General features: G+C 43.2%; 1 protein-coding gene across 3 annotated transcripts in view; it reads right to left on the bottom strand.

Moving 5' to 3' along the window:
- The window catches only part of CELSR1 (cadherin EGF LAG seven-pass G-type receptor 1), a 184874-nt gene extending 173786 nt beyond the window's left edge, over positions 1–11088 (bottom strand). For all 3 annotated transcript variants that reach the window (XM_032220771.1, XM_032220773.1, XM_032220772.1), the window contains exon 1: positions 5208–11088. In XM_032220771.1, the coding sequence (XP_032076662.1) occupies positions 5208–8814 (3607 nt within the window). In that variant the 5' untranslated portion in view covers positions 8815–11088. The remainder of the gene's footprint in view (positions 1–5207) is intronic.
- Between the last annotated feature and the right edge of the window lie 4870 nt (positions 11089–15958).

Raw genomic sequence — 15958 nt, 5'->3', positions numbered from 1 at the left:
AAATTCTGCACCTCTATGAGACAGGGCCTGCAACTGGAAGATCTTAAATAAAGCAGGACCACTCTTATAAAGGGGAAAAAATCAGTACAATTATAAAATACATATGAGGGATATCTGCATGTGTATGAACAGGGGTAACAGGAAAGCATCAAGTCCTCCTTATCTCAGTCCATATTAATCCATTTCTGAAAAGTTTACATACTTGACTAAGTTGTTTCACATTACAATAGTTTTCAGGGAGCAATTCACTAAGTATTTGAATTCAGCCACCACTAATTTGCCTAGAAACCAGACTTTTTGAAAGTATAGATTCAAGAGTGTGCTTGAATGCAAAAGTGCTTCCAGAAAACCTGTTGCGCAAAAAAAAGGCACCAAGTTCTGAAGCCATTGTAAAATAGGATTTTGAATATCTTCTTTGGGTTGACTGATGTCTACATCAATAGGCTGTTTTAGACAATCTACTGTGTCTGATTTCAGCATAGACATAAATACCCATGTATGCAAACACACCTCTTATATTCATCTTTGTATTACATTATATTATGGATGATGTTGAAATATCCATTTAACCAAGTTTCACTTTCCATTTCTATACATAAAATGAAATTTGAGTTTTCTATAGTAGCATTAACTGTTTCTGCTGCAAGCATTAGAAGCCTTACTTTTTTCCATGCATTACTCTAATTAAAAAGAGATTACTTGTCAAATACTGTAGATTCGTAACATTTTCTTTATCACTTACAGTACCACTTTCAAAGTTCTAATACAGAACAAACAAACAGCTGTTTGTGTGTTTTTTTCCCTGCAGGTAGATGAGTGCCCATTGGTTGCTCCATTAAAAATCAAGAAACAAGTAAGGAAGTTAAATATTACAAGCATATTTAAAATATCATAAAAGAGTATGAACTGTAATGATAAGGTCAATTTAAAAAAAAAAAAAAAAAAAAGCTTCCAGTGAGTTTTATCTTCAGTAACTTCTTTATTATTTGGCTACATTTTAATTACTGCAACAATATTGTAGAAAATTCTCTTATGATAAAATTATTTTAAATATGTCTTCATTTAAATGCTGATCAAGTTTCACATCGATGAAGCTTTTAATTCAATGGCCAAAATCTCATCCAATGTATTAATATTATTCAGTTTCATCTCTCATTTAATTAATGTTTTTCACAGTTATAGGTAATATCCACTTTACAACTAACTGCTATAGTCTAACTATTCAGTATATCGCAGTTTAAAATTTCCTGACAATTTTAGCCTTTCGAATTTATACTGAGGGGTGTAATACAAGAAACAAAAAGTCCTCAACTTAACAACTATTTGTTTAACCATTATTCAAAGTTATAACAGCACTGAAAAAAGTGACTTACATAAAGTCCCGCCACTTATGACCATTGCAGTGCCCCCCCCATGGTCATGTGATCAGAATTCAGGTGCTTGGCAACCAGCATGGATTTATGACAGTTGCAGGATACTAGTGTCATGTGATCATCATTTCCAACCTTACCACAGGTTTTCCAATGAGCAAAACCAAAGGAGGAAGCCAGACTGGCTTAAGCACTTCTCAATTTACTTAATGAACCAGAATGATTTGCTGAATGATCATGACAAAAAAGGTTTTGTTTTGTTTTTGCAGTGGCTCAGTGGTTAGAGTGCAGTACTGCAGGCGGCTACTTCTGCTGACTGCCGGCTGCCTGCAATTTGGCAGTTCGAATCTCAGCAGGCTCAAGATTGACTCAGCCTTCCATCCTTCCGAGGTGGATATAATGAGGACCCAGATTGTTGGGGGCAATAGGCTGACTCTGTAAACTGCTTAGAGAGGGCTGTAAAATCAATGTGAAGTGGTATATAAGTGCTATTGCTAATTATATTGGGTGTGATCCACTAAACAATTGCATCACTTAGCAATGGAAGTTCCAGTCTCAGTTGTGGTCATAAGTCAAGGATACCTGCGTTTATATCACGCCACCATAGGATCAAGGCGTGAATCCAGCCTCAGTTAAAATTAAGAAGTAAAAACCAACTAGAGTTAAAACTGCACAGAAGCAATAAAGCCAACATACACTGTAATGTATTTACAGCTACAGTAAAAATAATACTTATACCACTATACATTCCCAAACTTATACAAAATATCCCTGTGTATAACTGTGTATAAATAATTACGTGTTGCGTTTTGTTCCTTCAATTAAGGCGGTCATTATCATATTTGAAAGAGCTTTAATCTGGCTCTGAATGAAGGGATTGTTTAGATTGATGCTTAGTTCCCCAGGGAAATCCTATAGAAACAACAGACTTGAAGACAATAAACACACACAATGGTATTTGAAATGTTGAAACATTAACACAGGGGTCCCCAAACTTGGCAACTTTAAGACTTGTGGACTTCAACTCCCAGAATTCTCCAGCCAGCATTAACACATTAAATTCATTTTTTAAAAAAATTAGATATATTCAACCTGCTTACATCTAATTACTGGAATCTTTAGGATTATTATAGTGAAAATCCAAACTTAAATTCTCCTTTCCTTCTGTGTTGAACTTTATCAACCCATGTAGTACAGTTTGAGGTTTCTTTTATGACATGTCCTTTATCTTTCAACATTAGATATTATTATACTATTATCAGTTGATTCAGCTTGACTATGACCATAGGCACAATCCAAAAACAAGACACCACAAGCCAAGATAATCAAGTCAACTCAGATATTATCTCTGGAAATCTCTACCTAACACAGAAGCAACAACTATGTTAACTACAATTAATTACTGGTAAAGATCTGACTCAAATCTTATTCAATTATCAAGTATACTTAGTATATGGTCTTGACAGATGTTGATTTTTTTCCCATTTTGTATATGGAATAATTTTCTTTTGCTTAAATTGCAAACCACCCAGAGTAACTGGCATCTAAGTCTAGTGAAATAAAGGAATAATAAGTTGAATAAAGTCATAGATTTTAACAGTGAGTATTATTATTGATACCTTGGCTAACAGTGAGTGTTAGCACTAGTTGTGTAAGCATGATCGAATACACTACTGTTGCACTGACTTGACTTCTCTCCTTGGCACTACATTCTAATTAAGTGCTGACAGAATCAGACTAATTTGAGTAACTTTTCAGCACAAGGGGGGGCAAGGAAAAACACCTTCCAAATTTAATACACACGCTGAAGCCATTTCACACAAAAGCGAAAAGACTATCAGGAGTGAAAAGCATCCCTAACAAGATACCATTCACTATAAGGCTCAAAAGGTCAACAAGAGCTGCATTGCAGCTGGTTGGGAGGTTTGCAAAAGAAAAAAGAAAAAACACCTCCAGAAGAATGAAACTGGAAAAGGCTAGACTTGGCTACACTGATGCTATAATTATAAAGAGCAATGAATGGCACAGTTTGAATGACAGTTCAAGAGCTGATCATTCCCTACAATATCTGTGTTTTTCAGATATACCTATAGTGTAAAATGGAATATCTATTAAACACATACTATTTGAATATTTTAAAGCCATTTTAACATTAGACATTATTAGCAATATCCAGTAGAATGTATTAATGTTTGTTAGAAAACAAAAGCCGGTACATTTAAACATATATGAATCTCCTTGCCATGTAATGTAGATTTTGTTTAAAACTAACTATCTAATGTGCGACTAGCTACTGCAGGCAGCAACAAGACATGTATTATAATGAATGAGATTGCTTCTGCAATTCTTAATTTCCCAATATTTCTCAAAGTTACAAAACAATAATGAAATCAAAAGCACTTAAAGCCATTTAGTCAGATTCAATACAAGTGTTTTTAAACTCCTTAACTTGTTAAACTCTTCATAGAGTCAAATACAATGGATGGAGCCAGTCTAGCCTATGAAAATCCATGCCAAAATAAATGTATTAGAAGATAAAATCCAGCTTAAATTCCTTTAATTTCAGAGGAGGGTTTATAAAACTGCTTTGACATGCATAACATTTTCCCACAAAATGTGGACAAAAACTACATCCTCCAGAATATTGACTCTTACAGCCAAAATATTGTCCCTACATATTTCTGGAGCATCATATTAATGTCTATGTGGAAATCTTTTTTTTCTACTTTAGAGATAGTGATACATTGTTCTTCCTACACCAACAACAATATCACACTAATCCTTGTTAATACTGCAAATGCATTTAGATTTATCTTGACTAGGCAAAATCTATTATGTTAATCATCAAACAGGATGCTATGGAATTTGCCCTTAAAGTCTTCTACTCCTACTAAAATATGTCTGGAAATAATGACAATAGATATATACAAAAGGCAGTAATACTGCCAAGTATTCTGCTTCTGGTTTGCTTTAGGATTATTAATACTACTGTTGCCATCTTCTGCATTCACATTAAAGAACTTTGGCCTTAAAATGCTAAGCATGCAAAATAGTTAAATTATATAAATATTCTAGACCAGTGTTTCTCAACCTTGGCAACTTGAAGATGTCCGGACTTCAACTCCCAGAATTCCCCAGCCAGCATCCGGACATCTTCAAGTTGCCAAGGTTGAGAAACACTGGTCTAGACGGATGTATCATACATCGTTGTGGTCTCACAAGAAAGGTGTTTGTTGAGCATTTGCTCCTACAGACATTATATTCATTATAATTGTAAAAAATCATGCAACATAGGCAGTTAGGACTCACCTGAACTGACAAATTTCCTAATACTACCAGCGTAACTATGCTTGGGATTAAGCTTTGGAGGTATGGAAACAGAAACTACAGCTGATTTCAAAGGATCCAACTTATTACTGACTTATTAACTTATTTTTAATATATGTTCAACACTTAAATAATGTAAACCTAGCTCACCAGCAGAAATACACAGTACCATTATACCTTGATTTACCTTATATTATCCAAGTTTCAATATGACAGGCTAACTCTTCCAGAGAGTTAGTATCAAAACAAAGCACGACTTGGTTCCAACAAATTCAAAGTTTCCCTTGCCTGCTTTCAGCTTTCCTTCTAAAATATATCAGTATAAACTGTGTTTCTCAACCTCAGCAATGTCAAATCCATGAACTAACTCCCAGAATTGCTCGTCCAGCACAGAAAATTAAAAATCGAAATGCATAAAGTTCCCATTTGCCTATGCTGTCAATAAATAAATGGAGTGCAGCTACCATTATCTGACTTCACAAACTCCAAATATAGTTAATATATACTTACCAGAAACTGATACTTTCATGATGGCCTCAAGGGGTCTGTTGTTGTCCAGATCTCGGCTGAGCTTCAGTTCTCCAGTAGCAGAATCCAAAACCAGCAGGTTTAATTCATTGCCTTGGACAAAGGTATAGTAAAGCTGGTCAGATACATCAGGATCCTGGGCGGGGATCTTGCCAATCACTCCAGAAGGAAAGCTATTAGATTTGTTGGTGACATAATTGTTGAACAGGATCTGAAAGTCATGCAACACAGGAGGGTTGTCGTTTTGATCCAACAGGCGTATGTGCACGGTAGCTCGGCTCACAAGTGGGGCTGAGATAGCTTGTACCACAATAACATACTCTGTCTGGCTCTCGTAATCCAGGTCCATCAGGGCTGTAAGGTCACCATTAAGCAAGTCAAGCTGGAAGACCTCAGGAATGTTTCCCTCTACAATCTGATACATGATCTGCGCGTTGGTTCCTTCATCGGGGTCTACTGCACTAATCCTGGCCACGATTGAACCAACAGGACTGTTCTCCTGAATAAAGATGTCAAATTCGTCCTGTTCAAAAACAGGGGGGTTATCATTGATATCCAGTACAGTAACTTGGATATCAACAGTTGCATTGAGAAGTGGGCTGCCCTTATCCACAGCAAGAGCCCGCAAGCTGTAAACAGCCACATTTTCACGATCCAACTTGCGCAATGTCCGTATCACCCCTGATGTGGGTTCAATGTAAAAATCCCCATCCCCATCATCCCCACCCAGGAAAGTATAAGCCAGGCGGCCATTGGGACCTGAGTCACGGTCTACAGCGGACACCTGCAAAACACTGGTGGACAGAGGAACATCTTCAAAAACAGAGCCCAGATACAGATCTCGAAGAAAACGAGGTGCATTGTCATTGGCATCTAGAATGAGGATCTCCACATAGGTAGTATCAGACTTCTGGGGGATCCCATTGTCTTGGGCTGTGATGGCTAATGTGTAAGAAGCTTGGTCTTCATAGTCCAATTCCATCAAGGTAGTGATTGTCCCTGTGTCAGGATCAATGCGGAACTGAGGGATGTTGTCTTCCAAGATGTAAGTAATTCTTGCATTCTCTCCAGTATCTTCATCCGTGGCACTGATGGTTACAATGGACGTTCCAATGGGCTTGTCCTCACTGACACTCACGGTATAGTGGGAACTTTGGAAAACCGGTCGGTGTGTATTGGCATCTGTGACGTTGATGAAGACTTGCACCGTATCAAACAGAGTTCCATCTGAAGCAGTGACGGTCAACACATATTGCCTTTCCTGCTTATAATCTAGGGGCAAGGCCAGAGTGATCAGACCACCACTGCTCTGACTAGTGATGGAAAAGCGATTCCTTGTGTTGCCACTCGTGATCTGGTAGGTTACTACACTGTTGACATCTTTGTCCATTGCAGTCAAGGTCAAGACGCTGCTGCCTACTGCCGCATCCTCATTCAGCCTGAGCTGGTATACTTTTTCAGTGAAAGTAGGACTGTTATCGTTGACATCAAGGACAGTGATAGACACACTGGCAGAGGAAGACATGACAGGCACTCCGTGGTCTCTGGCCTCCACCCCAAAATGGTAATTCTCTGTAGTCTCTCGGTCGAGCTCAGTTGACACTGTAATCCAACCTGTACTATTGTTGATCTGGAATGGAAACCCTGCATTCCCCTGTATTGGGGATGCCAAGGCAGGAAGATGGGAGAGCTCGAAGATTTTGTATTCCAAGCGAGCGTTGTCCCCAGAGTCAGCATCTACTGCCTGAATGTGTAACACAGAATATCCTTTGGGGACATTTTCTAGCACTGTGGCTTGAAAGGGGGTGCTTACAAAAATAGGGGCATTGTCATTGACGTCTAACACTTGGATGGACACCATCCCACTCGAATTGATCTGTGGGGGCCTCCCTCCATCCTGTGCCTTGATCCTGAGAGTGTATTCTCGGATGGCCTCATAGTCCAGGGGGTTGATCAAGTCAATAGAGCCAGAGAAAGAATGGATATAAAATTGGCCTTTCAGGTTGCCACTGACGATGCTATAATGGACCTGAGCATTGTTGCCCCTGTCTCGGTCAGTGGCTTTTACTTGCAATACTTGACTGTTGATCGGAGTATCCTCTGGTATTTGTACCAAGTAGCGTTTCTCGCTGAATTGTGGGGAATTGTCGTTCTCATCTTCCACTGTGATGTGCACCGTGACTGTGGCGCTTCGTGGACCTGGTTCTTTCCCTTGGTCATTGGCTTCGACCACAAGATGGTATTCTGAGACTTCCTCTCTATCCACCGTGGCACAGGTTCTCACAACACCAGAATATGGGTCAATCTCAAAAATCCCTTCCCCAGAGCCTGGTTCTAGGATACGATAGAGCAAATTAGCATTGTCTGGAGCATCCTCATCTGTGGCACGAATAGTTAGCACCTCGTAACCTACCTCCAGGTTCTCTCTGATGGTCTCCCGATACTCCGGCTGTTCAAACACGGGATCGTGGTCATTGGTGTCACTGACAGTCACCGTCAGGAAGGTGACGGCTGAGCGTTGCCGCGGAGACCCGTGATCCGTCGCAGTCACCTGAAGCACGTGGGTGTCTTTCGTCTCTCGATCCAGCTTACGGCTGGTGACGATTGCTCCCGTGTTGGAATCCACGGAGAAGTAATCGTTGGACCTCTTGTCGAAAAAGGCCTCCATAGAATAGGTCAACCGGCCTGCTTCCCCTTCATCTGGATCATGGGCTTCTAGAGTGATGACCGAGGTACCTGCGGGCCGGTTCTCAGCAATCGAAACTTGGTAATTGGGCAGTTTGAACTGAGGCGGGCTGTTCACACTCCTCATCCTCCGAGGTCCTCGAGGGCCAGAATCCCAACTGCCACCATCCTGGGCCATCACTTCCAATTGATCCCCTACAGGCTGTTCCACTCCCCAGTGCCAAGGCCTTCCCAGATCCACCAAAACACTCCCTTGAGTCCTCTTCAGGTGACAAAGAAGCTGCAGGGGGCAGCTGCCTTGGGGAAGACGGCAGTCTAGTGGTTTCTCCCCAACGTCCCCCAAAGGCCGACCTTTGGGGCAGATACACCATGGGAAACTGGTCAGGGTCATGAGAGCCCAGAGCAGAGGTCCTGCTTTCGCCTCCTCCCCCACTTTGGGAAGCACCTGCTGCCCAGCGGGCGGAGGGAAGCACAGCAGAGAAGCCCAATGCTGGGGAAGAGCTGGAGAAGCGGCCAGGCGAGGCAGGGTGGCAACGCGAGGGGACCGGCCGGGGGAGACCCAGCCGTGCAGGTAAACAGGCAGGCGGAGCGAGAGAAGGACGCCGGCGGCCGGAGAAGCCAGGCGTAAATGGAGGGGCAGCGGGTTTCTCCTCAGGCCCGCGCACTCCACCGGCGCCGCCGTCGTCTTCAGCAGCCCGTCGCTCGTCACTTCCACGGCGTCCCTCAGCTGACGGGGCGTCCGAGTCTTGTCCAGAAAGCAGAGCCACTCCGGCCCCAGCGACAGGTCCAAAAGCAAGCGGCCCGCGTTGTCGTCGCCGCAGAGGAGATGCAGCTCCCAGCCCGCCGTCGCGAGCGCCAGCAGCCAAATCCACGACAGGCAGGCGGCCCCCGGCAAACGGAGCATCTCCGAGGCTTGGCAAGCAGGGAGGACGGCCGAAGGGCTACACAATCCATCCACCCCCCTGAGCTGCTCATCCGGCCTCGTCCATCAGCAGCTGGGGAGAGCCTGGAGAAAAGGGCGAGGCTCCCCCTCCTCTCCGGCGCGGGGACACCGAACTTTTTCGCCCACTTTCCCGAAGTTGGCGGCGGATGCTGCGGCGGGGTTCGTCGAAACGGCGCTCAAAATGGCTCCTCGCCACCCAATCGGGCCCCCGCCGGCCGTTTAGCCGAGGCTCACCCTGGACGGCAACTTCCCAAAGCGGATCCCGGCCTCGCCATGGGAGCCGCGAGCGCCGCGGCTTCTTCGCGCGTGGTTGCGATCTCCCCCTTCGCGGCTCGGCTGCTCAGTTAGATGTCCCCGACGGCAAGGGAAGAGAGATCCGGCGTGGCGCAGATCCAGTGGCTCCCTCCGGGAAGCGCCTCTTATCCTTTTCCCCCCCGGCCAGAAGGCAGGCGCACGCGTCTCTTCTTCTCCCGGCTGAAAGTTACGGGCTCGCCTTCCCAAAGGAGCGCAACTTTCCCGCGAGGGTTTTTCCCCGGCCGGCGCTTCTCGCTTCTCAATCGGCTGCGAAAGTTGGGCTTTTAACGACGATCCGGGAGCGCACGGAGCGCCTTAGGAAAGTTTGCCCGGCGATAGCTGCGTTTCTCTGCGGCTCGTTTTTTTCTTCGCCTCTCCCTCCGGCTCCTCCTCCCCTTCTGTTCTCTGGCGTATTGTCACCAAACCTGAAAGGATCTGGTTGCTCAAAAGTCTCTATGGAGACCGCAGATGGGTCCCCAGAAAAGACCGAGACGCGGAGCAGCCAAAAATTGCCTTCCTGGGCAACCTAACCTGCACGGCAAACCAGGGCGGCGGCGGCGGTGGAGGGCGGGGGCCGAGAGGTGTGTCTGGCGAGGTGGAATGGGACGGGGAGTGTCTGCAGGGGAGCAACCGCTCGGGAGCTCCCTGTTGCCGAAAGAGGCGGGTTCCCGAGAGCGCTTTAACTTTGCTGGGGAGGCTGGTCGCAGAGCGCTCTCTGTTGGCCCGGGATCTGCAGGAGTCACGGCCTTGGTGACTGAGAAAATGGTGCAAGCATTTTCATGCACCTTTCTGAGGTGCCTGGAGAACCTGTTTGAGGAGAGCCCTCTGGTGCAAGTTCTGGAGAATCAGGAGAGGAGAAGAGAGTATTGTGAGGAGATCCGAAGTGGCCTCTTGTGTTTGGGAAGGGTGTGCGTGTGTGACATGCCAGCGTTATCAAGATAGGCATTTTCTGAATTTTTGACATAATGAGTGCAAAATGTTTGCCATCACTGCGATGTGGTCATTAAAGCAGTATCTGTGGTACTGGAAAGTAAATCTTTACTTTCCCACAATGTTTGTGGTACCAAAAAAGAAAATCTACCAGTATCTAGTATTCCCAGGTCATCCTCATTGAATGCTCACTTGTTCAGCAACCATTTGAAGCTACGGATGGGTCGCTGCAATCATCATGGTATCTGTGCAGTCATATGATTGTGATTTGAGTGCTTGGCAACCAACTTGCAATTGCAACAGTCAAAGTGCCCCATGGCTTGTGAGTGTGGCCTTCACTGTTGCTTCCAACAAGCAAAGTCAATGAGGAAGCTGGCAAGAAGGTTGCAAATGGTGATCACATGACCATTGCATGGGATTTGCCTAATGACAGCAACTGGGATTGCTACAACTGCTGTGTAAGTTGGTGCAATTATGTGACTTTACAATTGCTCTTTACAATTGCGTTTTTTAGCAATAGTTGTCAGTCCCATGTAGAAGAAGAGCAGTCAGACCTGGAGCAGTGTGGAGTTAAAAGTATCATCAGTTTAGATTCCTTATGTTGCCATAAACGATCTAAGTTCAGCCTCTCCTTGAATTCCTTTGATCCTTATCTAGTGCCAAGTTAGTGTTGACCATTAGTTGACTGGATTGTTGTCTGTAGGCTTGAATAAATCTTCCATGCTGCAACTTAACATATGGTCCTGATCCTTTGTGCCTGACATCCTAATTGCCAGGACTTACCCATAACCACAAGTCTCTGCCACTCATCGATACTTGTAGTATAAAATCAAACTTTTCTAAGTTAAATGTATGGAAATGGTAAGCTTCTGTCATTTAGAACTTCATTTCTGATACAAAAACCATAAATAAATTAGTACTTTCTGGTTTGCAAGACTGTCAGTGTAGCATTCATGAACTGGAATAGGGCTTAGTGACAAAGTCAGCCAATGGGAGCTGAAACAGTTTGGAGCCTGGCCGTGACTTAGCTCTGTAGCTCTGAGTCTGTGCTGAGCTCTAAACTAATCTGCTGCTCTGAACTGAAACTGTTCTCCTCTGCCTGTGTTTTGCTTGTATTTACTATCATGTTGGAAAACCTGCTTTTAGTATTGTATATTTATTTCATGTGTTATATTATATATAAAGAGAAATTATTGAATCCTGCTGAATCAGTTACCTGTGTGTGCTTTCTGGATGTGATTGCTGCAGCAGACAAAGTCTTTGCTGCTTTAAATATCTGTTTAAATTGTTCCCTCTCAAAGAAACAAAAAACAGTCTTATATTACCCAAATCCTTAACTCCCAATTTCTGTTATGTGCATGGGGTTGGACTAGAAGACCTCTTTCCAGGGATCAGGTGTCAATAGGGACTAGCTGAGATCAAGATATATCGGTAGCTAAGCATTATTGCTTTTCTTCTTCCCCGTAGACCACATTTGCCACTATTCAACATTTCAGAAAACTTTTTTTTCCCAATTGGACAGAACAGATTAAAACTGGGCATGTGCAGGAAAATCCAGAATTTGCAAGAATCTGGACATTTAGTATTTACAAGGAGAGATGAGAGAACAGGATTATGTTGACCCTTCAAAAGGCAAAATGAAGGCAGGATGTGATTGTTGTACCTCGGGGGGGGGGGGGGGGGGGGTTGAGGCCACAAAGCATCAGGGCTGAATAATGTTGATGATAAATGTTCTAAAAGTACTTAGGAGCTGATTGAGAGTTATCATTCCATTGTGAGTTCACTTTTCCAGAAAATGTTTTTATCTGCTATTTCCAAACAGGGTGGTAGTCCATGAGAATAATTTGATGGTCCGCAGAAAATTATTTACATTTTTTATATTGCACTAAATCAGGGGTCCTCAAACTACGGCCCCTGGGCTGGATACATGCAATGAATGTTTGTGTTGCTGCAGAGAGTCTCCCCCTTCGGTGTCTTTTTGTGTGGGTTGGGGGGGAGCAAAAATTCTGACTTGGGGTCTGCTTCGGCTTCCTGGTGAGAGGCTTTGAATGAAGGCTGGAGGGAAGTGCCACTAGTGGCAAAGAGCAGGAGGACCTTGTTCCAGTGGGACTGCATCATGGCTTGGAACTGACTGACCATCTCAGCCCACTGAGCCTCCAGGTGCCGGTACCTGGCCTTGCAATCCCACAGGTCTTCCCTCTGCTTGGAAAGCCTATGCTCGTAATCCTCAGTGAGGTGCTTCTGCTGAGCATCCTTCTTGGTCAGATCCAATTTGAACTGAGCCAGCTGTTTTGCCAACTCTAAGCTAGCTGCTTAGCTCCAACAACTGCTACCGGTTGGGGCCTTAAGGAGCCCAGGTAGGCAGGCAAGGAGTGGCTGAGAGGGGTGGGGCAAGTAGAGGCTGGTGAGACGCCCCTTGACATGAGGGACATCGAGTTGGCCATGCCCACCCAGTCACATGATCACCTAGACACACCCACCCAGCCAGTCATTAGGCAGAGCATATTAGTGGTCTGCAGGGTTTAAAATTATGAATTTAATGGTCCCTGAGGTCCAAAAGATTGGTGACAAAGTGTCAGCTAAAGTGTCAGTTTGTCACAAGAGAAAAATAAAATAAAATTTAACCTTTCTACCCAATAAGGATCAGATCTGTCAAACCACTTTAAATGCTGGAAAAAGTGACCAAATGTCTACTATAATTAGTGGCCAGAACAAATATTTTGCTGTGGCTTCATTTTGGAGCATGGCTCCTGGCACTGGTATATATACACAGAAAAGAGTGGTATATGCCCAGATTTATTGAGAAGTTGAGTTGGCAGACTTAATTTGTCAAGAACTGAGCATTGCACAAGATTTAGGATCATGTTTAGAATATTTTTTCCCTTTAGCAGGTTCTTCTAATAATTTTGATTTAATTTCATCCTTCTACAAAATGTTATAAACTTCAACAAACAGATATCTAAAATGTTATTACTAATGACACAGCATTGCAATGAAACATAATGAACTCGTGCATTTTTGTACCTCCATAACATACAATGCACGAAAACCTTTAGATTCAATATACAGGTGAAACTCGAAAAATTAGAATATCGTGGAAAAGTTCATTCATTTCAGTAATGTAACTTAAAAGGGGAAACTAATATATGAGATAGACTCATTACATGCAAAGCAAGATAGTTCAAGCCGTGATGTGTCATAATTGTGATGGTTATGGCTTACAGCTCATGAAAACCCCAAATCCAGCATCTCAGAAAATCAGAATATTACATGCAATCAATAAAACAAGGATTGTACATAGAATAATATCGGACCTCTGAAAAGGATAAGCATGCATATGTACTCAGTACTTGGTTTGGGCCCCTTTTGCAGCAATTACTGCCTCAATGTGGCGTGGCATGGAAGCTATCAGCCTGTGGCACTGCTGAGGTGTTATGGAAGACCAGGATGCTTCAATAGCGGCCTTCAGCTCTTCTGCATTATTCGGTCTCATGTCTCTCATCTTTCTCTTGGCAATGCCCCATAGATTCTCTATGGGATTCAGGTCAGGTGAGTTTGCTGGCCAATCAAGCACAGTAATTCCACGGTCAATGAACCAGGTTTTGGTGCTTTTGGCAGTGTGGGCAGGTGCCAGGTCCTGCTGGAAAATGAAGTCAGCATCCCCATAAAGCTCATCTGCGGAAGGAAGCATGAAGTGCTCCAAAATCTCCTGGTAGACAGCTGCGTTGACCCTGGATTTAATGAAGCACAGTGGACCAACACCAGCACATGACATGGCTCTCCAAATCAACACATACTGTGGAAACTTCACACTGGACTTCAAGCATCTTGCAGTGTGTGCCTCTCCATTCTTCCTCCATACTCTGGGTCCTTGGTTTCCAAATGAGATGCAAAAGTTGCTCCATCAGAAAAGAGGACTTTGGACCACTGAGCAACAGACCAGGTCTGTTTTTCTTTAGTCCAGGTAAGATGCTTCTGACATTATTTGTTGTTCAGGAGCGGCTTGACAAGAGGAATACAACATTTGAAGCCCATGTCCAGGATCTGTCTGTGTGTGGTAGCTCTTGATGCACTGAGTTCAGCCTCAGTCCACTCCTTGTGAAAGTGCCCAACACTTTTGAATGACAATCCTCTCCAGGCTGCAGTCATCCCTGCTGCTTGTGCACCTTTTTCTTCCACACTTTCCCCTTCCACATAACTTTCTATTAATGTGCTTTGATACAGCACTTTGGGAACATCCAACTTCTTTTGCAATTACCTTTTGAGGCTTTCCCTCCTTATGGAGGGTATCAATGATGGTTTTCTGCACAACTGTCAGGTCAGCAGTCTTTCCCATGATTGTGATTCCTACTGAACCAGACTGAGAGACCATTTAAAGGCTCAGGAACCCTTTGCAGGTGTCATGGCTTAATTAGCTGATTAGAATGGGACACTTTGAGCCTAGAATATTGCACCTTTTCACAATATTCTAATTTTCTGAGATTGTGGATTTGGGGTTTTCATGAGCTGTAAGCCATAACCATCACAATTATGACACATCACGGCTTGAACTATCTTGCTTTGCATGTAATGAGTCTATCTCATAGATTAGTTTCCCCTTTTAAGTTGCATTACTGAAATAAATGAACTTTTCCACGATATTCTAATTTTTCGAGTTTCCTCTGTATGCTTTAAACAGATTTTGGATTTCTGGAGTTGCATTTTATACTGCATTTTAAACTGCCATACTGACCTCCAGGGGCAAATAAGAGAATTGCTTTTTCACAAGGTATCCTGATTTAATTTTAGGGTTGCATTTTGGATTGTTTTATAGCTGCAGTAATAGATAATACTTCAATCACAGATGTTTGGCAGGCATAATCCTTAGGAAAATTGTTTGAGCATGCCTTGGACCACTTAAGATGTAAGATAAACATATTTAGGCGCAGTTTGGATTCATTTACAGCAATAAAACTTTAGTTCTTGTTAAAACCAGTCAAACATAATCTCACACTTGAATGTAAAGTATGAATTCAATGAATGTTTATTTGGAAGTCAGTCAGACTGAATGCATAGCAGTCCCTTCTATGTAAATTTAACAAGGAGTGAAGGAAGGCTATTGATTCCAACATTATGTGATTAAATTACATGGCCTTTTATTGTCACTCTTGTCATTTTTTGGCTTTATATCCGCTGATTTTTATTTATGTGCTAATATTTTTACTGTATGCAGGGTGCCTAGAGTGTGAAATATAGTCTATAAATAAAATAAATAAATCACTATAAATAATTATGTAGAGTTATTTGGACTGTGCCAATGCTACATATTATATGAAAAGTATCTTGGGTTTGATGAAATAAATATATTCCAATGCATTAAATTCACTCTGGCTGCTACAACCAATATTATAGAGAGTGTTGTTGGAAGAAATGTCCTTCTGGGTTCAGCTCCAAATGGGGAAAAAGACACTGGAAACATGGAGGCTGCTTGGAAAGATGGTTTAATGGTGGACAGGATCACATGGCTTGAGCTCCTGCACAGAAAAGGGGGTCACATGCTTCCAGATGTTGGGTGAAGAAAAAGAGATGCTGAAGAGATGCTGAAAGTTCCTGGTTTTATGCCCTCTCTGGCCTTGATCTTGATCTTGTATTCTGATTGGTTGTCAGACTCCCTTGGGGCCATGCAGGGGAAACTGTAGGCTGTGAATCCACATTTGGTTGAACATTGCTTCTTCCCAGGTGCTCTGTGTTGAGATGGGTTAAGGGCTAATACCATCATGCCTTAATCCCATCACCCTGGAACCGAAGGGGGGGAATCTTCGTTATGTAGATTAGACTGACCTAGGCTTTTTAATGGCCCATTGACAAAGGTGGGGGCTATTAAGAGTGAGCCTGTTTCCTG

This window comes from Thamnophis elegans, chromosome 7 (assembly GCF_009769535.1).
Source record: "Thamnophis elegans isolate rThaEle1 chromosome 7, rThaEle1.pri, whole genome shotgun sequence".
NCBI classification, from domain to species: domain Eukaryota; kingdom Metazoa; phylum Chordata; class Lepidosauria; order Squamata; family Colubridae; genus Thamnophis; species Thamnophis elegans.
This window is presented reverse-complemented; position numbering and strand designations above follow the sequence as displayed.